At 42.9% G+C, this 21,309-nt stretch overlaps 1 protein-coding gene and 1 long non-coding RNA gene across 6 annotated transcripts in view; one reads left to right on the top strand and one right to left on the bottom strand.

Annotated features, from left to right (window-relative positions):
* LOC139019404 (uncharacterized) overlaps positions 1 to 15,027 on the bottom strand; it is a 90,711-nt gene extending 75,684 nt beyond the window's left edge. For all 4 annotated transcript variants that reach the window (XR_011473102.1, XR_011473099.1, XR_011473101.1 and 1 more), the window contains exon 1: positions 14,673 to 15,027. This is a non-coding gene — a long non-coding RNA (uncharacterized lncRNA). The remainder of the gene's footprint in view (positions 1 to 14,672) is intronic.
* Positions 15,028 to 15,377: 350 nt separating this feature from the next.
* The window catches only part of LRPPRC (leucine rich pentatricopeptide repeat containing), a 92,124-nt gene continuing 86,192 nt past the window's right edge, over positions 15,378 to 21,309 (top strand). For both annotated transcript variants that reach the window (XM_070429123.1, XM_070429122.1), the window contains exon 1: positions 15,378 to 15,561. In XM_070429123.1, coding sequence (XP_070285224.1) covers positions 15,413 to 15,561 — 149 coding nt within the window. In that variant the 5' untranslated portion in view covers positions 15,378 to 15,412. The remainder of the gene's footprint in view (positions 15,562 to 21,309) is intronic.

Here is a 21,309-nt window from a genome sequence, read left to right as displayed (position 1 = left end):
TTTACTAACATTTTTTTTATCTCTCATATCATTAACAGCTTCCTGTTATATTTGGCTGACTCCTTAGTGGCTGCCAGTCCTCCTGAACCCCCTTCAATGATGATGAGTCATAGTCACAGGGCACAGAAAGATTCTCAGAGCCACTAATTTTTAGTAGCTTTTGAAGTCTGCCCTCCTGATACGCCTTTGGGTTTGGAACATGGCTACCTATCTTTGTCTGTTTCACAAAAACAAGGAGTACGGTTTCCGAGGTCAGTTCCAACAATGCTCCCTTGAGGCCCAGCCAATCCTATGAATACGAGCTCTAGGATATCAGGCTCTTCTTCAGGCGTCCCACCACTTATGCTCTGATGCAATACAGAACTGATCTGTATTATTTTTCCACCAGAAGAGTAACTTTAATTTTTACTATATTGCAGAAAATTATGATTTACATATCCCTTGTATGTAAAGAATTCACATATACTGAAGAGTTCTATCATGTTTCAGTTAATTACAAAATTTCCTCCTCTAAAAGCCACATCAGCCATCCAACTCTTCCCCATATCTCTCTACTTGTAACTCTATCTGGCTTTGAAAACACTCTACAATTTTATCATAATACCTGCATAGCTCCATCTTCTACTTTCAGCACACATTCTTAGCAGCAGTGAGAGCAATTGCCTTTTCAACCCTCACATCCCACTGTCATTGCCCTTTATTTCTCAGCTCATTCTGGTTTCCAGACTGCAATCCCCCTCACCTGCTAGGCTTTCCTTTCTACTCATAAAAAACCCCACCCAGATTCCAAGGCCCAGCTCCTACTCTGTCTCCTCCACGAAACTTTCCTTGATAATCCAATTTAGTTTTCCCTCTCCTCCAAATTTTTTCAGGATTTATTATTTGGCATTTCATCTTAGACCACAGCACATTTGAAAGGGAATCTCAACTTTAATTCTGTGCCAATGTTGTACAATGTAAAGGGCCTGTGTTTTAGTATTAGACAGTTCTCGATTTCAATTCTAGCTCCTCCATTTTGTAGCTTAAGTAAGGTACTTAACTTTTTTGGAGCCTCGTTTCTTCCCTAAGGAAAAATTATATTAACCCGTTAAGCGCCAAGCCTGTTTTGTCTTCCTTTCCCTTTAGCCTGCGATATCCGATTTCACCGATATGCTGGAGGCATCAGTGGCTGACCGGTCCGGATGAAAAGTATAGTGTCAGTCACCAGTGACTGACATGGTGCTTAACGTGTTAACCTATATAGTAATATACATTACTTGGCACACAATAGGCTCTCAATAAGTTTTTGCTCTCTTCTCTTCCCTGCTGTAGCCTTCATTTCATATAGCACAATGTTGAACACATGGTAAATGTGGTTTTACTGAAATGCATACAAAATTCAGTCTGTCTACTCAACCTTGCTATGTGATCCACCTGCAAAAAACAGGCCATATCTGATCAAGCACATTCTGGGCAGAGAAGTGTCCACAAAATCTGAGAGCAAACATAAGAGAGACCATTTGGAGATGTTGGCCCTTGAAATGAGTTATCCTGATGGTTAATTTTATGTGTCAACTTGAATAGACTAAGGGATGTCCAGATAGCTGGTAAAACATTATTTCTGGGTGTATCTGTGAGGATGTTTCCTGAAGAGTTTAACATTTGAATAGGTAAATTAAGTAAAGAAGATCAAGCTCACTAATATGGGCATCATCCAATCTACTGAGGATTTGAATAGAACAAAAAGGTGGAGGAAGGCTGAATTTCCTCTCTACTTGAGCTGGCACATCCATCTGCTCCTGCCTTTGGACATCATGGAGCTCCTGGGCCTCAGGCCTTTGAATTCAGACCAGGACTTACACTATTAACCTCCTACTCCCACCCCCATTCTTGGGTCTTTGGACTTGAATTACTAGTAGGTTGGATCCTACAGTTCTCAATTCTTCAGATTTGGACTAAATTATACCATCAGTTTTCCTGGTTCTCCATCTTGCAGAAAGTAGTTTGTTGGACTTCTTGGCCTCCACAGCCCCACGAACCAATTCCTATAATAAATCTCCTCATCTGTCTGTCTGTCTGTCTACATATCCTATTGGTTCTGATTCTCTGGAAAACCCTAACTAATACAGTAATGTTCTCAGTCAAGGTCTGATGAATGAGTACAAATACTCTGACAAAGAACACATTTGGATGTGGAAATCTGATTCCTGAACAACCTGTGCCCTAAACTCTTTAAAATTCAAAGCAGTGTTGAAGAAATTTCCACTCTCTGCAGCATGCCAAATTTTGACATTTTTCCTCCTGACATTTTTTATTTTCTATTACCAGAAAGGGCAGAATTTCTTCTAAAAAAAGAGAAGAAAAAGAAGGTACACAGAACATCAGTTTTAAGTGTTATTTTTGTTCTTGAAAAGACTTCCCATAGACTTTAAAAGAAAGCTTTTTTTTTTCTTCAGAGATTTATTTTGATAGAATTATCCAAGCCTTGTCAGGGAGAACAAAATTTTGCCAGCCTACTATATGAGTAAATGCCAAATTACATGCTGTAAGTTTTTTGTTTTATTATCTCTGGGTCCAGTCAAAGAGAGAAAAGAGTTTGAATCCAGAACTATTAGCATTTGGAGACAAAAGAGAGCCTTCACTGCAGCCATTCCCCAGGGCTTGCTTCCCAACCCTATAGGCTCCATCACTCAGGTGAAAGGATGTTGTACCCAACCTCCCCACAACAGTATTTTCCCCCCCCCCTACCCCCCCCCCCCCACACACATGCACACTTCTCTTCTGGAGATTCAAGGAGTTTACTAACAAGATCAATTTTCTTAGCAATCTCTTTCAAAACCTTTAAGCCAGCTTTATAAGGAGCACTCGGACACCAGTGCTTCCTTCTCTCTCTCTCTCTCTCTCTCTCTCTCTCTCTCTGTCTCTCTGTCTCTCTCTCTCTTTATGTCTCTGTCTCTCTCCATAAAAAGTAACATTTTATTAAGGGAATTATGTCTGCACTGGCCTATTCTGGTCACAAAGAAGTAGCATAATGCAGTGGAAAGAGTTTAGATTTTAATACCAGACATACCTAAATGTGAATCCAAGCTTTATTACTATCCAGCTCTGCTACGTTGGGCAGATTACCTAACCTCTCTGATCCCCAGTTTCTTTATTTGTAAAAAGGAGATAGTAAGATCTATATTGAGGGAGTCATGGTTAGGATAAAACATATATGTAAAATGCCTAATGTATTGACTTGCCTGCAGTAGCAGCTCAATAAATGATATGCTGTTATTATAAGTGAAACCTGGGACTATGACATCTGAGAGACAAACTTTAGGTGTTAGAGACACCACAGGATGGCCACTATGTGTGGAAAGAGGTACTAAGGGGGAGCAAGTGGGTGAGGCTAAAGAAATAAGCAGGGGCTTCATCACATAGGATCTCATGCAAACAGAGTAAAGACTTTGAATTTCTGTTCTGAGTGTGATGGAAAAGGTGTAAGAGTTTTGACTAAGGGAATAAAATGATTAGATTTATGTGTTAAAAATATGACTTTGGTTGCTGTGTGGAAAACAGACTGTACATGAGCAGTTGGGAGGCCATTCTAGTAGTCCAGATGAGAGCTGACCATGGTAGGAGGTAATGATGCAGGTGGCAAGAAGTGTGAAGTGCAATATGTCTTGATGGTGGAATTGACAGGGCTTGCTGATGGACTGGATGCATCATGTGAGAGAGAAAGGAGGAATAAATATGATCTTTGGGTTCTTGCTCTGAGGAATTCAGAGAATAGAAGAGTCATTACTGAGAAGGAAGACTGTGAGAGAAGCAGTTTGGATCAGAGCTAGCTATTAAACATCCAAGTTCCCACTGGGATGGGACCTCAGAGCAGAAGTGAGGTAGGAATTTGGGTGTCATCATTATAGAAATGGTGTCTATAAAAAAACCTTGAGAGTAGAGGAGTTTGCCAAAGCAGATAGAGAAGAAACCCAAGGACTGCAATGTTTAAAGGTTGGAAAAAGGAGAAAATCCAGTAAAATAGACTTAGGAGGAATATTCACCTCTGGATTTGGCAACATAAAGGTATTGGTAAATGAAATGGTGGGGACAAAAGTCTGATTTGAGTAAGTTCAAAAGTAAACAAAAACTAATGAAGCAGAGGAAAAAACCAGTATAGACAATTCTTTTCAGGAATTTTATTGTACAGGAGAAGGGGGGGGTATTCTGGAGGAAGAAGTAGAACCTAGAGGGTTTTTTGTTTGTTTGTTTTTTAAGATGAAATGCATAGTGTTGGGAATCATTTAGAAGAGAGGGGAACTTGAGGGTGCTGGAGAAAGAAGAGAGAATTTCAGGAGTGAAGTCCTTAAAAATAGATAAAGGGAGATGAGATCTGAAAGAAGTGGGAGGATTGGCCTTAGACACAAAAGGAAAGAAGGACAAGTTTATGGGCCCAGATGCAGGAAGCTGACAGAATAACTGTCTTGCATATTCCAGAACAGGGCCTGGACCTGGGCACATCACTGGCATTCTATTAGTATGAGATTTCACAGCACAACATGGGGAAAGTTAATTTTATTTTTCCCCTGGTTCCCTCCCACCAAACCCTCCTGCAGTCTTTGTGGCTTTCTAACCAGACTCCAGCATGGACACTGCATGCTAATGAGACAACACTTGGTCCAATCCCAGGCACTTGTTTCTGAATAATTAATCTGGCATTTTACCAGCACCTACAAGCCATGGTTTTTCTGATGATTAAATAAAAGGCCAAGGCTCTTAACAACTGTGAACTAGCTGTTTGGTATGGCTTGGCTCCGTATCATATGAACACACTGGGAAGTCTGGTCTCCCCTCCCCCTTTGGCCCTCCACCAAACCATAGGTCAGACAGCACGGGGTTCAGCTTAGTCATTCCAAGAAGATGAAGGAAGATAGGATGTCCTGATGATTCGGACCCTTCACACCTGTTTCAAGCATCACCTGAAGCCCCTAGCTTTCCTGAGTCCCTTCCAACCATTCAAGTGCCTTGTTTTTGTAGTTTTCTGGCAATTCTCACATCTCCCTTTTCTCCCTCCCCTAGTCTCACATTTCTTCTGTATGTGATCACACCAGCTTAAGTCCCCCAGACTGCATGACTCAAGCCCTAAATTAAAAATAAAAGCCTCTTTCTCCTGAGAATTACACACACACACACACACACACACACACACGTTGCTCTCAGTCCAGATTTGAAAATGCCAAACAGAAGCACCACCTTCTAAACAAACTTGGAGACTTTCTTTAAAGATAGCTGAAAGATGGAACTGAGGATTGGTTGGCAACCAGTTTTGAGAAGTCCTGCTGGCAATGCAGAGCTTCCTGAATTCACAAGGGCCTTAGAGGCACTGACATGGCAGAGATTGTTGTGGCAGAAGCAACTGGAAAATGTCCTGAGACTGAAACACAGACAGATTAACATCACCCGGGTGGACACTAATGACTTGCACTTTGAAATGCCAGAGGCTCATACTGCCAGTTAAAACAAGGAAAAAACTCATTTCTAGTCTCCAAAGACCTTAGATCTTTCCAGACTCTGCAGGCAAATGCAGCCGTCATGAATTTCTGCAGCTGGGCAGCCCTTTTGTGCCTTCAGGGGAATCATTGCCAGAGTTGCTGTGGGCAGTATAGTCAGTAAAGCTGAATCAGACAATCACTGAAAACCTCCCAGAGGTTGTTAGTAATGATTCAACTTATAATTCAATGCAATCAAGCCTACAGCATTTCCAAACACCAACCTTATTTTAGCAGTACTTGGAAAACCGCTCTTTCCTCTGAACATTGACAAGCTCAACAAATGGGTTTCCAAACAAATCTTATGATTTACCATGGACAGATAATTAGAATGTCTTTTCAACCACTGGTGTCTGGATAAAGTAATTTTGTCCCAGCATGGACATTTCTAGGAAATAAACAAAAGTCAAAGAGGAAAGGCTTGCTGGAAGCTTTCTCAAAAGGAAAATCTTTCAAGAACTGCCGCTCTCAGCTACAAGAAGGAAATGTTCCCACAATGATTTGATTAGCAAAATAAACATGGGCTTTGAGTAGTGCAGAGCATCAAAAGGATATCTGATGTGACCGAAGGGAGGAATATCTGGTTAAACATCTGAAACTGCAAAGGGGTAGGAACTGATAAAATGTAATGACAACCTCATTAATTCAGTCCTTAAATGAATCTAAAATTCCAAGATCAATTTTGCACTTTTCAATTTGGTCAACAAATAACTTAACGGTGCACTGCACTAAGTTCTACACAGAACCGAGTTCTCAGTCAATTTCTGATATGGTTGAGAAGGCAGGACTAACAGAATGAAAGGGGATATAATTAAATGCCAAATTGTGTAATTTTTGTTTTAAGCTGAGTATAAGAAGTTCAGAAATGAGAGAAATCAGTGTTGGCTAAGGTGGAAGAGCTCCTGAGAGGCAGAATAGCCCCCTAAATGAACCCAATACGTCTTCTACTGGCCTGCCTGCAATTGTCATCTATAATATTGTGCCTTTGTATCAAGGCTGTTATTTAAAACAGTACAAGGTACTGCATGGGAGAACATATTTACCAATGAAATTTCAGTTAAGGGTTTGATCTCCAAAATTTACAGAGAACTCATACAACTTAACAAAAGGAAGATAAACAACCCAATAAAAAAATGGGTAAAGACCCTAAATAGACACTTTTCAAAAGAGGACATACAGAAGGCTGAGAGACATATGAAAACATGCTCAAAGTCACTAATCATCTGAGAGATGCAAATCAAAACAACAATGAGATACCATCTCACACCTGTCAGAGTGGCTATCATCAACAAATCAACAAACGACAAGTGCTGGCGAGGATGTGGAGAAAAAGGAACCCACCTGCACTGCTGGTGGGAATGCAGACTGGTGCAGCCACTATGGAAGACAGTATGGAGTTTCCTCAAAAAGTTAAAAATGGCACTCCCATTTGACCCAGTGATCCCACTTCTAGGACTATATCCGAAGAAACCAGAAACACCAATCAGAAAGGATATATGCACCCCTATGTTGATAGCAGCACAATTTACAATAGCTAAGATTTGGAAACAACCTAAGTGCCCATCAGCAGGTGAGGGGATTAAAAACTGTGGTACATCTACACAATGGAATACTATGATGCTATAAAAAAGCAAGGAACTTTACCATTTGCAACAGCATGGATGGAACTGGAGAGCATTATGTTAAGCGAAATAAGCCAGTCGGAGAAAGACAAATATCACATGATCTCACTCATATGTGGGATATAATGATCAACATAATTTGATGAACAAGAATAGATCTAGAGACAAATGGCAGGGGAGGGGGGTGGTTAGAGAGCAACCAAAGGACTTGTATGCATGCATATTAGCATAACCAATGGACACAGACACTGGGGCAGTGGGGGCTTGCCTGGGGAGGGAATGGCTAGAGGGGAGGGGGTCAATCCGGGGGAAAAAGGAGACATATGTTGCTGGGGTCCAACCCCAGCGGGTCCAGGGGTCCCCAAAGGTGTGGACGGAGTCGGTGAAGAAGGAATGACACGGAGACAGCGTTCAGTTGATCAGCATAGCAGGTTCCTCTAGCCAGGATCTCCAGCCAGGTTCTGTCCAGGTTCTCTCGCTAGGTTCTCCAGCCAGGTTCTGTAACCATGTTCTCTCGCTAGGTTCTCCAGCCAGGTTCTCCAGGTTCTCCAGCCAGGTTCGGTCGCCAGGTTTTGTAGCAAGGTTCTCCAGCCAGGTTCTATCCAGGTTCTCCTGCCATGTTCTGTCTAGGTTCTCCAGCCAAGTTCTGTAGCAAGGTTCTGTCCAGGATCTTTTGCCATGTTCTCTTGCTAGGTTCTTCAGCCAGGTTCTCTCGCTAGGTTCTGTTTCTAGGTTCTGTTTTTAGGTTCTGTTTTTTGTTGTCTTGTTACATCTGTATTTATACCAGTTGATTTTAATCCTATCAATTTTTATTCCAAAGGTTAGGGTGTTTCTTATCTCCATTCCAGGCAGTAAAGATTATGTAGCTTAAGCGTGATTGTTCGTAGTTAAAGTGATTAACTACCCGCCTGGCACTTAGTTAAGGGGTTTTATTCCCTCCCTAACTTTAGGGAAAAATTCCTACCTGGGGAAACAACCTTTCTTGGAGAGGTGACCTTGGTTAAAACACATAGCACCAAGAAGGGGAGCAAACATATTAAGAACAGTATGCCATATACACGAGGTCCCTTGAAACATATGCTGTGCAGATGTTTCCTCTCTGCAGTGACTGTGTCAAGCAGCAAGGATGGACCAGCTCCCGGCAATATGTAAAACTTTAGACAATAAATTTTTAAAAATTAAAAGAAAAAAAGTAAAACAAAACCAAACAAAAAACAGTACAAGGTAGTGGTTCAATACACTGGCTCTGGAACCAGCCTGTCCAGGTTTCAAACCTGGCTCAACCACTTACTAGCAGTGTGTGTGATCCTGAGCAACTTGGCCTTTCTGTGCCTCAGTTCTATTTATAAAATGTAGTTAATAATAGAATCCATCTCATAGAACCACTGTGAAAGTGAAATGAGTTAATTTATGTAATTCACTCAATAAATTTATAATTAGATGTGTATCAGAATCACCTGGTGGAGTTTATGTAAAAAATATATGTCATGGGATCTGTAGAAGTTGGAGGAACTAAGCCCTCTAGAGCAGCAAATTATATTTGGGGAGATAGCGGTAGTGTGTAGTACAGAATTAAATAAGACTTTCTTCTTTGAAAGTCTTATTTCCAAGTCATTTGGTCAACAGACATTTCACCTTTACTCTAGGGTATTTCTCCTCAAGCTCTATTTTTGCACTGTTTTCCTGTGGAATTTTTTTTGTTGTGTTAGTTTCAATTTGGAGTATATCTGATTTTTAAAATTAAGAAAATTAGTTATCCTTAATTTGTTCCCTTTTGTTTAAACTTTGGAGTACAGCTTAGCTGTATTTTAATCTTTCAGCATTTTCAGTGTATTATTTTTTAAAAATGTAATGAAATTACAATCAACAAAATAATAAAAAATGATGAGAACACAGAGAATGAATTGAAACATTCAATTAATAATAAAGAATCAACACTTATTCATGTTTAGAGGAAGCATGCTGCCAAAGAACTAAATCTAAAATTTGGGAGAATGATGATCCTATCCAAACTCAACATGTATTAAATCCTTTTTTCTAGTGCAACAGCAAAAACCTCTCCCAAACTAGCTTAAGTACAAAGGTTACCAATTGGCTCATGCAACTGGGAAGCCCAGGTGTAAATTTGGCTTCAAGCACAACTGGATATAGAAACCCCAGTGAAGTCATCAGGCTTCTCTCTAGTCCTTGGCTCTACTTCTCTATGTGATGTTCTCATTCTCTCCTACTACATACAGGGGTCTTTAGTGGGCAGGGAGAATGGCCAGCAGCAATTACTGATTCACATTCTGATGGCTGATGGCTCTAGGATAAGACATATGCCATAATAGCTGCATTTATAAATCCAATTGTCTTAGTTTGGGTATCCAAAACAAAAACTCTAGCCAAAAGGATGGTATTCTCTCATAGGTTAGGCCTGGGTCACATGCTGATCCCTGTGTCTATAAGTAGGGGGTGATATTGGAAATCAGAAGAACTATGTATGTAAGAGAAACTGGAACAACAACAACAACAACAAAATGCTGACAGTCTACTCCTTCTCACATGCAGCAATAAAAACATATCTTCCTTCCCATATATAGTTCACAAACTGCTTTAATTTAACATAATTCAACTTTCCCACACTCAACTGAAAACATACCACTAGCTCTCCAGTGGAAGACAACACAAAGACACACATCGTTTCTATATCCTGCTGTGTGCACCATATTTCTAAGTGATTTGCATTCTTCCCAATCAGACCTGGAAAACAGGATGGGCAGCCAAGGACAGCCAGATCAGTGTCTTTGCAACTTAATGCAATGGAAAATCCATGTATTCTGTCCTAAGCCCAAGGAAACTTTCTTAGTCTCCCTCTCCAATTTAAACTGAAATTACCAGAAGGCAAGTTACATAAAAGTGTCCAACTTTTAAAAGACGAATTTTCAACCCTTAGAGAGGCACAAGCTAAAACAGAAACACCACATTATCTATTGCTCAGAAAAAATGAAATGTATTTTCTAGTTCCTTAAAAACAAAAAAATCAATTAACCAGGAAATTTAAGAGATTCATGTCACATTTCAGGAATTAACAATGACTGTCAATAAGACTTCCTAAAGTTTATTTTCAGCTATTACAAGGATTACAACTGTTTTCTGTCTTGAAAGGACTCAGTTGTATAATGTGTTGAAATGCCAATTACGTTTGACTACTATTGATTTATTCAGACACACTCTGCCCTGTGGGAAACACATAAACTTTCAGCCTTCACACATGATAACACTGGGAAAATTTCAGCAACAACCCCTTGTTGCCAGTGCTGGTTACTTTCTTACAGTAAATGGCCCTGCATCTGTCTTCCTGGTTCGTGGGTTTATGAAAGAATTATTATTTGACAGAAGTGTTGCTGAAGGGTATAACAATGATAAATTGGATCTCCACTTATACTGAGAATCTTGGGCTGTCAAAGCAGAATATTTTTTGAATAATTGGGAATCACATACATGAATAAATTTGGATATGGAAGATGTAATCACAGATGGAAGGAGCCCAGATTCATTAGACAAGTTGCCTTAAGAGAAAATACAATCACAGCTAAACATTAAATCTGTTGCTTAAAATGTTAAGGCTTTTAAGCAAAACAGGCTTTTAAACTCAAGGCAATCACTTGGTTTTTTGCTCACACTGTTTTTGTGTGTGTGTGTGTGTTTTAAAAACTTTATAGTTGAAGAGAGACCAAGATGGCGGCATAGGTAAACACCTGAGATTGCTGCCGCAAACAACCACTTCAAAAATACAACTAAAAGACGGAACAGACATCACCCAGAACCACAGGAAGGCTGGCCGAGGACAGACTCTTCAACTAGAAGGAAAGAGAACAGCATACTGAGGCTCAGAGGAGGCGCAGTGTGGAAAATACAAAGGTATGGAGGTGCGCGCGAAAAGCGGGCTGGTGGCTGAGTGCGTGGTTGTCGTTTTCAATCAGGAGGGAGTCTCAGACTCTGAGCTCCAGATCAGGGTGAGTCTCTAGGGACTCAGACTCAAATGGGAGAAGCGGGATTGTCTGGCATCAGTTGAAACGTGAGGGCAGCCTTCTCTCCGAGATTTGCAGCCATTGCTGGGGTTCTGAGAAGCAGAGCCTCTGGGAACGGGACTGAGAGCAGCCATAACTGCTCCCTCCGCCCGCCCTGTTGATCCCTTGCGACCCGCCCCGCCCAAGTCCTGCACAGAGCCATTTGCCGGATAGCCTCAGGCAAAGGCTAGATTAGCACCTCCCCAGAGGACAGAAGTTTTCCACACAGCTGATTCTCACAGCCAGTCGGCCTGGTGGTCAAATCCCTCTAGTATTAACTACAACAATCAAGGCTTAACTAGAACAAGACTGCGCACAAAGACCACAAGGGGGTGCACCAAGAAAGCATAAAAGATGCAGAGACAAAAAAACATGACAGAAATGGAGGATATGGAGCTAAAAAACGCAATTTTGAGGGCTTGCAATAATGTGCTAGAAGCAGCGAATAAACTTGATGAGAGACTCACGAAAACTAATGAGACCCTCGATGCTATGATAAAGAACCAACTAGAAATTAAGCATACACGGACTGAAATAAAGAATATTATACAGACACCCAATAGCACACCAGAGGAGCGCAAGAATCAAGTCAAAGATTTGAAATGCGAAGAAGCAAAAAATACCCAACCGGAAAAGCAAAAGGAAAAAAGAATCCGAAAATACGAAGATAGTGTAAGGAGAAGTGCAGAGAACCCCAAACAAAAGGAATCCAAAGAGGACCACACCAAGACACATCATAATTAAAATGCCAAGAGCAAAAGACAAAGAGAGAATCTTAAAAGCAGCAAGAGAAAGAGACTCAATTACCTACAAGGGAATACCCATACGACTGTCAGCTGATTTCTCAACAGAAACTTTGCAGGCCGGAAGGGAATGGCAAGAAATATTCAAAGTGCTGAATACCAAGAACCTACAACCAAGATTACTTTATCCAGCAAAGCTATCATTCAGAATTGAAGGTCAGATAAAGAGCTTCACAGATAAGGAAAAGCTAAAGGAGTTCATCACCACTAAACCAGTATTATACGAAATGCTGAAAGGTATCCTTTAAGAAGAGGAAGAAGAAAAAGGTAAAGATACAAATTGTGAACAACAAACATGCATCTATCAACACGTGAATCTAAGAATCAAGTGAATAAATAATCTGATGTACAGAATGAACTGGTGATTATAATGAATCAGGGACATAGAAAGGGAATGGACTGACTATTCTTGGGGGGGAAAGGGGAATGGGAGATGCGGGAAGAGACTGGACAAAAATCATGCACCTATGGATGAGGATAGTGGGTGGGGAGTGAGGGCGGAGGGTTGGGCGGGAACTGGGAGGAGGGGAGTTATGGGGGGGAAAAAAAGAGGAACAAATGTAATCTGAACAATAAAGATTTAATAAAATAAATAAATAAAAAATAAAAAAAAAACTTTATAGTTGAAAGTATTACATATGTCCCCTATTTCCCACCCATTGACCTCCTCCAGCCTGCCCCCACCTCCCACCCCAGACCTTCACCACCCTATTGTCTGTGTCCATGGGCCATGCATATATGCATACAAGGTCTTTGGTTGATTATCTTCCACCCACCCATCCTCCCCCGCCTTCCCTCCGTGATTCTGCAATCTGGTCCAAGCTTCCATGTCTCTGGATCCATTCCGTTCATCAGTTTATTTCGTTAATTAGATTCCATATATGAGTGAGATCATGTGATACTTGTCTTTCTCTGGCTGACTTATTTCACTTAGCATGATACTCTTCCAGGTCCCTCCATGCTGTCTTCAAGGGTAAGAGATTCTTCTTTTTTACTGCTGCATAGTATTCCATGGTATAAATGTGCCACAGCTTTTTTTATTCACTCATCTACTGCTGGGCACTTGGGTTATTTCCAGATCTTAGCTTTTGTAAATTGGCTCACACTATTTTGAATGGATTTGTGTGGAAAGCTGGAGAAGACTCCAAAAAGGTGGACAAACAATTATGAGTGATCGGTTCTATTTTCTGATCTTTTGTGATTAATCATAAAAAGCAGGGTCCCTGTTAGGATGCCAAAAAAGTTTAATTGACCTAAGTAAAATGAGAATAATGTCCCCTACCTTGTATATTTCCCATTCAGGGTATTGAATACCATACTTCCAGCTCAGAATTTTGAAGATGAATGTTTCTTTTTTTTTTTTTTTTAAATTGGTCTTAAATGAAAATCTTTGTCTTAGATTATAATGGCTACAATCTCAGATACTTCACGTTTTATGTAAAACTAGAGGCCCAGTGCATGAATTGGTGCACCAGTGGGGTCCCTCGGCCTGGCCTTTGGGATCAGGCCGAAACTGGCTCTGCGACATCCCCCGAGGGGTCTCGGATTGTGAGAGGGTGCAGGCCAGGCTGAGGGACCCCACCAATGCATGATCAGGGTTGGGGAGGGATGCAGGAGGTTGGCCAACAGGGGAGACACTGTGGGAGAACTCTAGGGCGTGTCCGGCCCATCTTGCTCAGTCCCGATAGGCAGGATCCCAGCAGCAAGCTAACCTACTAGTCGGAGCATCTGCCCCCTGGTGGTCAGTGCACATCATAGCAAGCAGTTGAGCGGCCTTAGCATATAATTAGCATATTACACTTTGATTGGTTGAACAGATGACCGGACACTTAGCATATTAGGCTTTTATTATATAGGATGGGCAAGATTTGGAGTAGCTCAAGTGTTCATTAGTAGATGAGTGAATAAAAAAGCTGTGGAACAACTAAACAATGGGATACTACTCGGCCATAAAAAAGGAAGGAAATCTTGTTCTTGGTGCCAGCAAGAGTATTATGCTAAGTGAAATTAGCCAGTCAGAGAAAGACAAATGCCATATAATTTCACTTACATGTGTAATCTAATGAACAAAATAAACTAACAATCAAAATAGAAACAGGCTATAGATACAGAGAACAGACTGACAGCCGTCAGAGGGGAAGGAGGTCATAGGGCTGGGTGGAAAAGGTGAAGGGATTAAGCAAACACACAAACACACACACACACACACACACAAACACACACACACACTCACAGACAACAGTATGGTGATTACCAAACGGAAAGAGTAGGGGGAGGCTGAAGAGGGTATAGGCGGGATACATAGTGATGGAAGGCGACTTGACTTGGGGTGGCGAACACACAACACAATATACAAGTGATGAATTATAGAATTGTACCCCTGAGACCTATATAATTGTAACCAACCCCAGTAAGTCAGTAAAAAAAGAAAAAGTGACACAGTTCTTTTTCAAGGAGCTGTCAAGGGAGCTCAACAGCCAAAGGGGAAATGACTAGGCAGGGCTGCCAAAGGTAGCTTCTGAGTGCCCACCTGGGAATGGGAAGGACGCAGCCAGGTGGGGTGGAGGGAGTGGAAGCCTGTCCCACCTGCGCACAGGGAACTTTTCTGGACCTTAAACCCTGTGAAAGCAAGAGCCTCCCATGTGATCCCCAGATTTGGCGCCAGACTCTTCCTCGTATTGCTCTTACCTCGGCTGCTGGTGCATGTATTGCAGGAAGAGGGGAGCGTGGGCGGCTGCTGGTGCATGTATTGCAGGAAGAGGGGAGCGTGGGCGCTGGGGAGGATGAGTTCCGTGCAAGCTTTGAAAGTGTCAGACTCCAGCTGTTTCATAAAGCGAGGCACTGCCTAGGGAGGCGGGGTCGGACCTAGGTCTTCCTTTACCCTGTCCGCAGGCACAGTGCAAAGGTCCCCAACGTTTTCCTGTCCCACATTTCTGAGAGCCATGGCACGTTCCCACTCAGTTCGCGCGGCCGCACTGAACGCCAGGGGCAGCAGCCTGAGCGCTGAGGACTCCGCACTCCGGGATCTTCACAGTCGGCCCCTCCCCGGAGTTCTCCAGGGTTCTCGTCAGTCGGCCCGCGGCGAGCCCCGGCGTTCACCTGGGAGGAGTCGACCTCTGCCGACTCTACCAACTGAATAGCGTAGGGGTGGGGCGGCTGAACATGCTGGGATGAAGGTCATAAGACGGATAGTGAAGCTCAGTAAATAACAAATAAATCCCCATTGTCATTTTAAACGTGGCGCAGGGCTCGTGTCTCCTCAGAGAAGTAGGCACTTCCACCTTCCAAGCGAAAATAGACTCAGGCCTCCCCTGGCGTCTGGCGCGCTCGGCCTTGGTCTCTCCCGCGCCGGGCGACCCCGGAGTCACGTGCTCCCCCTGTCCTTCTGGAGGAACGTGCAAGCAGCCTGCGCTAGGCACAGCCGAGCCATGGCAGCCCTTCTGAGACCCGCCCGCTGGCTCCTCCGCGCCGGGGCGGCGCCGCGCCTCCCGCTCTCCCTGCGCCTCCTCGCCGGCGGCCCAGGCCGGCCGCACGCCGCCCGCTGTCAGCCCGCAGCTCGCGCCGCGCCGGTCCCCGGGTGAGTGCCCGCACTCCCCGCAGCCCGCCTGCAGTTCGGGCGTCTTCCGGGTGGTCAGTCGTGGACCCTGGAGGGGCATGGTCCCTCCTGCCCCCTCTGCGTGCCCACTCGCCGCTCCAGGGCTGAACATCCCGGGGCATCGGACCATGCTCCCTACAGGGATTTTCGGGTGATGGGGTTGGTCGCCTTCAGAAGGTCATGGCCGCGGGCATGGCTTGTTTCCGGTTAGGATCCTGTCCTCGGGCTACCTCCGGCCTACGAACCTGAGGGGGGCTGTGAAGACTGCTGCGAGGGTCGGCTGTTACTCTCCTTAGGATTGACCCGCCAGGGCTGTCCCATGGGCACGCATTATTGGTGATCAATAACCAGCTAGGACTTCGATTTTGAGTTTTATTTCGGGGGGCGGGGGAGAATAGGTGGGGAGTTTTGAATGAGCCTAGGGATAGCTTAGAGATGGTCATTTAATTATGATCAGTTTGGGATTTTGCTTGAATTTCCTAGTATTTACGAGATGGTGGTATGGGCTGGGAGTTGTCACCGTAGGCTCGGTAAGCGTCGATGAATGAATAAATGAACACGTGCAAGGCACTCCGTGGGGACTCCAAAGGCAAGTTAAATCCTCAGTGGGTGTCAAATGTGTGAGTAAATGCCCTCATGGATTGAAGTTTATCAAGAGATAGGTTTGGTGTTAGACTTTTGGGGGTGGGGGTGGGGTTGGGGGTAGGGGTGAGGACTAAGGAAGCCTGATGAAAGTGTTCCTTTGAATAGTATTCCTGACCACTGAGAAGGGGGGTTGGGCACTGAGGTTTTAGAATTGGGGAAAAGCTGACTTTGAAAGACTAGTGTTTAAAGGTATTTTGGGAGACAGCATAAGAACTAAGACTAAGAGCTAAGGATCTGTAATAGGCCCGGGCTGGACTGCTGACCTCTATTTATTTGCCTAGTGCCATTAGACAAGTTCCTTAATATCTCCAGCCAGGCCTATTTCCTTAGTTATAAAGTGGGAGAAGTGTTGGTAGTGGGGCCTGGTACCTAGTAAGTGCTTTATTAGTTACTATGGTAATAAGTATGATTACATGGATCTTTGTGCACCAGCCTGGAAACCGGTTCTCTGCATGAAATTAAATGGAGGAAATGTTTCATGACTGCTTAGCAACTTAGTTATAAATCTTGGGAATGTAGCCTACTTGTAGCCTGCAGCCTGCCTGGATTTTCTCATTAGGCCTCAGAAGTTGACCTTCTTGCCTCTGCTTTGGCAGAACTACATCTTTTGGCTTTCAAAGTGTTCTTCTGACAAAGTTATGCCAGTTACTCTTATTTGTCTAGTCCTTAACATCCCTTGAAGGGTCTATCATTCATCTTCACTGTTGCATTTGAGGGAACACAATCTAGTAGAAAGGGTATCCTATATAATAAGAGTGTAACATGCTAAGTGTCTGACGAATTGGTTGACCGCACGACCAGTTGCTGTGACGCGCACTGACCGCCTGGGGGCAGACACTCCTACTGGTAGGTTAGCTTGCTGCTGGGGTCCAGCCGATGGGGACTGGTGGAGAGGGCCGGACATGCCCTGGAGCCCTCCCACGGCCCCTATCAGGGTCAGCTGGCCAACCTCCCACGGTCCCTTCCCAGCCAGCCGGCCCCATCTGCCCCTGATCGCCTGATAGGCCAAGGGGCCACATCCATGCACAAATTCGTGCACTGGGCCTCTAGTTCTATTATAAAAGGTCTGGGTGTTCATCAGACCTGGGTTCCATTTACTGCTGGGGTCCAATCCCAGAGGGTCCAGGGGTCCCCAAAGGTGTGGACGGAGTCGGCGAAGAAGGAATGACACGGAGACAGCCTTCAGTTGATCAGCAGCCTAGTCAGGACCTCTAGCCAGGATCTCCAGCCAAAGTTCTGGTCGGAGTTCTGGTTAGGAACTGATCAGGATCTGATGTTTATTGTCTTGTTACATCCGTATTTATACCAGCCGATTTTAATCCTGTCAATTTCTATTACAAAGGTTAGGGCGTTTCTTATCTCCATTCCAGGGAGTAAAGATTATGTAGCTTAACTACCTGCCTGGCACTTAATTAAGGGGTTGTATCCCCTCCCTAACCTCAGGGAAAAATCCCCACCTGGGGAAACAACCTTTCTCAAAGAGGTGACCTTGGTTAAAACACATGGCGCTAAGGAGAGCAAACATATTAAGAACAATATGCTATATATGCCAGATCCCTTGAAACATATGCTGTGCAGATGTTTCTTTCCTGCAGCAACTGTGTCAAGCAGCAAGGATGGACCGGCTTCCGGCAATTTACTTGCTGCAAAATCTTAACCTAACCTCTTTTATCCTCGGTCTCATCTGTAAAGTAGAGGTAACAGGTCTTTCCTGCTTCTTTGTAAAATTAAATTCTTGTCATTTAGGACTCAACTTAAATGCTATTTCTTTAGAGAAGCCTTATGTCAAAACTCTAAAACAGCTGTTCTCAACCTGTGGGTCGCGACCCCTTTGGGAGTCAAACGACCCTTTCACAGGGGTTGCCTAAGACCATCCTGCATATCAGATATTTACATTATGATTCATAACAGTAGCAAAATTACAGTTATGAAGTAGCAACGAAAATAATTTTATGGTTGGGGTCACCACAACGTGAGAAACTGTATTTAAAGGGCCAGAAGGTTGAGAACCACTGCTCTAAAAACTACCCTATTTTAGTTTTATCATGGCATATCTCACTTGTCAGATATTACTTGTTTATCTTTTCTCTATTATCTTAGAAAATAAGTTGCGTGAGAGTAGAACTTTGTCTTATTCACCACTGTGTGCTCAGCAAGTAAAGAAGTATTTGTCCCCTTATTCTCCTGGGCACTAAACCCTTTTTCTATGCAATCTTCTATCCCTCAGCCTCTAAGCATGCCTGGGTCTTTCCCACCTGAAAGACAAAACTTTTCCCAGGACTCTAGACTTATTCTAGATTAGCGGTTCTCAACCTGTGGGTCGCGACCCCTTTGGGGGGACAAATGACCTCGAACAACCCTTTCACAGGGGCCGCCTAAGACCATCGGAAAACACATATATAATTACATATTGTTTTTGTGATTAATCACTATGCTTTAATTATGTTCAATTTGTAACAATGAAATTGGGGGTCACCACAACATGTGGAACTGTATTAAAGGGTCGCGGCATTAGGAAGGTTGAGAACCACTGCTTTAGATGCTTCCCAATCTCTCTTCCCTGTCTGTACTCCCATCCTGCATTTCCTCACTTTGCATCCACTCATCTACCCACTGCAGTCACCTCTGCAAAAGCCATCGTTGTCTTGTTTATTAACTTTTTTATCGTATATATTTAAATTATAAAACTCATGAGGAACAATGGCAACATGCAGGGAAAAAGCAGTAAACTAAAAATCATCCTAATTCTATAACCCAGAAAGAACCATTGATATATATAACTCCTTCTAGTAACTTGTGTATGTGAGAGATGATCCATGTTCAAGGCCTTGATTTCTGGCATATTACTCTATCTTCCATTTTGCCTTCATTAGACCCTTTTCTTGGCATTGGTGACATTACTCTTTCTTGTCTTTTGAATTTTTCTCACTGGCTTTGGTGCTTCCTTTTTCCTCTGTTTTTCTCTTAAATGTTGATGTTTTGTCCTTTGTCCTTTGCTTTCTAATTTTTTATCCCCTTTGGATGACCTCTTCCATTTTCAGGGTATCAGCCCCTACCTATCTGATGATGGCATTATTTCTCTTCCTGTACATAGACTATCTACTAGACATCATGATTGAACTACAGGTACTTCAGATCCATCACATCTCATATTGGACTAGTCTTTCCTCCCAAATCTGTTCCTTGTGTGTTCTGTGCTTTTGTGAATATTGCTATTGCTGTTTCCTTGAGATTTCTCATTCATATTTCATTGACACCTCCCCCACCCCCATGTATTGACTCCACAATGATTAAGTCTTACTAGATGTACTTCATATGGAATGAATCTGTTCCTCCAACCCCCATATCATTCCCTAGTCTCCTTGATAATTTGATCATGTCATTTTATTACTTACAGTCAGACACTGTGGTGACTCCCATTAGGTCCAGGATAAGGTGCTCCATGATCTGGAGATGTTGGAGCCTCACTCCTTATGAGTTCTTTCCCAAGGCATCCTATATTCTAACCATACCAAACTACTATTTTGAAGTCTACAGGGTTTCTGAAACTATAATGAGTATAAGAATTTCCTGGGGATATTGTTAAAAATGTAGGTTTTGCCCTAGCCTGTTTGGCTCATTGGATAGAGCGGCAGCTTGCGGTCTGAAGGGTCCTGGGTTCGAATTTGTAACAATGTTCAAGGCCTTGATCTCTGGCATATTACTCTGGTGGGCCATGCTGCATATCTGCTTGCTTTTGAATATAATGTTCACTCTTGAGATGTCTCCCTTTCCCCCTACTCAAGTGTTCCCCTTCTTTGTTAAATCTTTCTTATACTTTCTCTCATAGCCGGACTCACTAAAGCATCCATTAACATGATTACACGTGTAATCCAGACCTGGCTGTAAGTTCCTTGAAGGCAGGAACTTTGTTTTATTTTTTATTTTTTGGCCTTGAGTTGAGGATATCAATGAAAATCTTAGACATTGAGTAAGGAATATTGTGAGATGCAAAGAAGTTTGGGCCCATTAGCCCATTCATATAGTGTAGTTAATTTCCACACATTCACTCTGATCTTTATTTCCAGGAATGTCCTGTCTGAGAAGGAAAGATGAGTATTACTAAGTGATTATATTAATCTGTTTTCAAAATTGGTGCACCAAAAACTATATACTTTTTTTAGAGAGAGGAAGAGTGAGAGAAGGAGAAGGACAAATATCGACATGAGAGAGAAGCATTGATTGGTTACATGTGCCCCAACTGGGGATGGAACCTGCAACCTGGGTATGTACCCTGACCAAAAATTGAACCCACCACCTTTTGGTGCACAGGATGACACTCCAACCAACTGAGCCACACTGACCGGGGCTAAAAAGTATATACTTTTAGCCCTAGCCAATTTGGCTCAGTGGATAGAGCGTCAGCCTGCGGACTGAAGGGTCCCAGGTTCGATTCCAGTCAAGGGCATGTACCTTGGTTGTGGGCACATCCCCAGTAGGGGGTATGCAGGAGGCAGCTGATCCATGTTTCTCTCTCATCGATGTTTCTAACTCTCTATCCCTCTCCCTTCCTCTCTGTAAAAAATCAATAAAATATATTTAAAAAAATATATATATATATATATATTTTAAAGTATATACTTTTATATTCTTTAGTCTTACTCTTCATTTTCCTATGTCAGTACTTAAACATTTTTTTTCTTTTAATTCCTCACCTGAGGATATGTTTTCATTGATTTTTAGAGAGAGAAAGAAACATTGATCTGTTGCCTCACGCATGTGCCCCAGCCGAGGATGGAACCTGCAATCTAGGTACATGCCCTGATTGGGAATCGGACCCATAACCTTCTGGTGTATGGGACGACGCTCCAACCAACTGAGCCACCTGGCCACGGCAGCACTTTTTTTTAAACAAATGTTTTCTTAAAAACCAGCTCTTACCCTATCTTCTTTGGGGAGGTGGAAGAGCAACACTTTTGCTTTCTCACACTCATTTTCTCACACTTCTAGATTATAAGCTGCATATATATTTCTTGTGAGAGTTTTAAGAATAATACTTATGTGCTTCAGAGGAAAGATTAGCTTTGAGCTAAATCAATTTGGAAG

This window comes from Myotis yumanensis, unplaced genomic scaffold (genome assembly GCF_028538775.1).
Source record: "Myotis yumanensis isolate MYYU_CA2020_CCGP unplaced genomic scaffold, mMyoYum1.0.hap1 SCAF_11, whole genome shotgun sequence".
In the NCBI taxonomy this organism is placed as follows: Eukaryota; Metazoa; Chordata; class Mammalia; order Chiroptera; family Vespertilionidae; genus Myotis; species Myotis yumanensis.
This window is presented reverse-complemented; position numbering and strand designations above follow the sequence as displayed.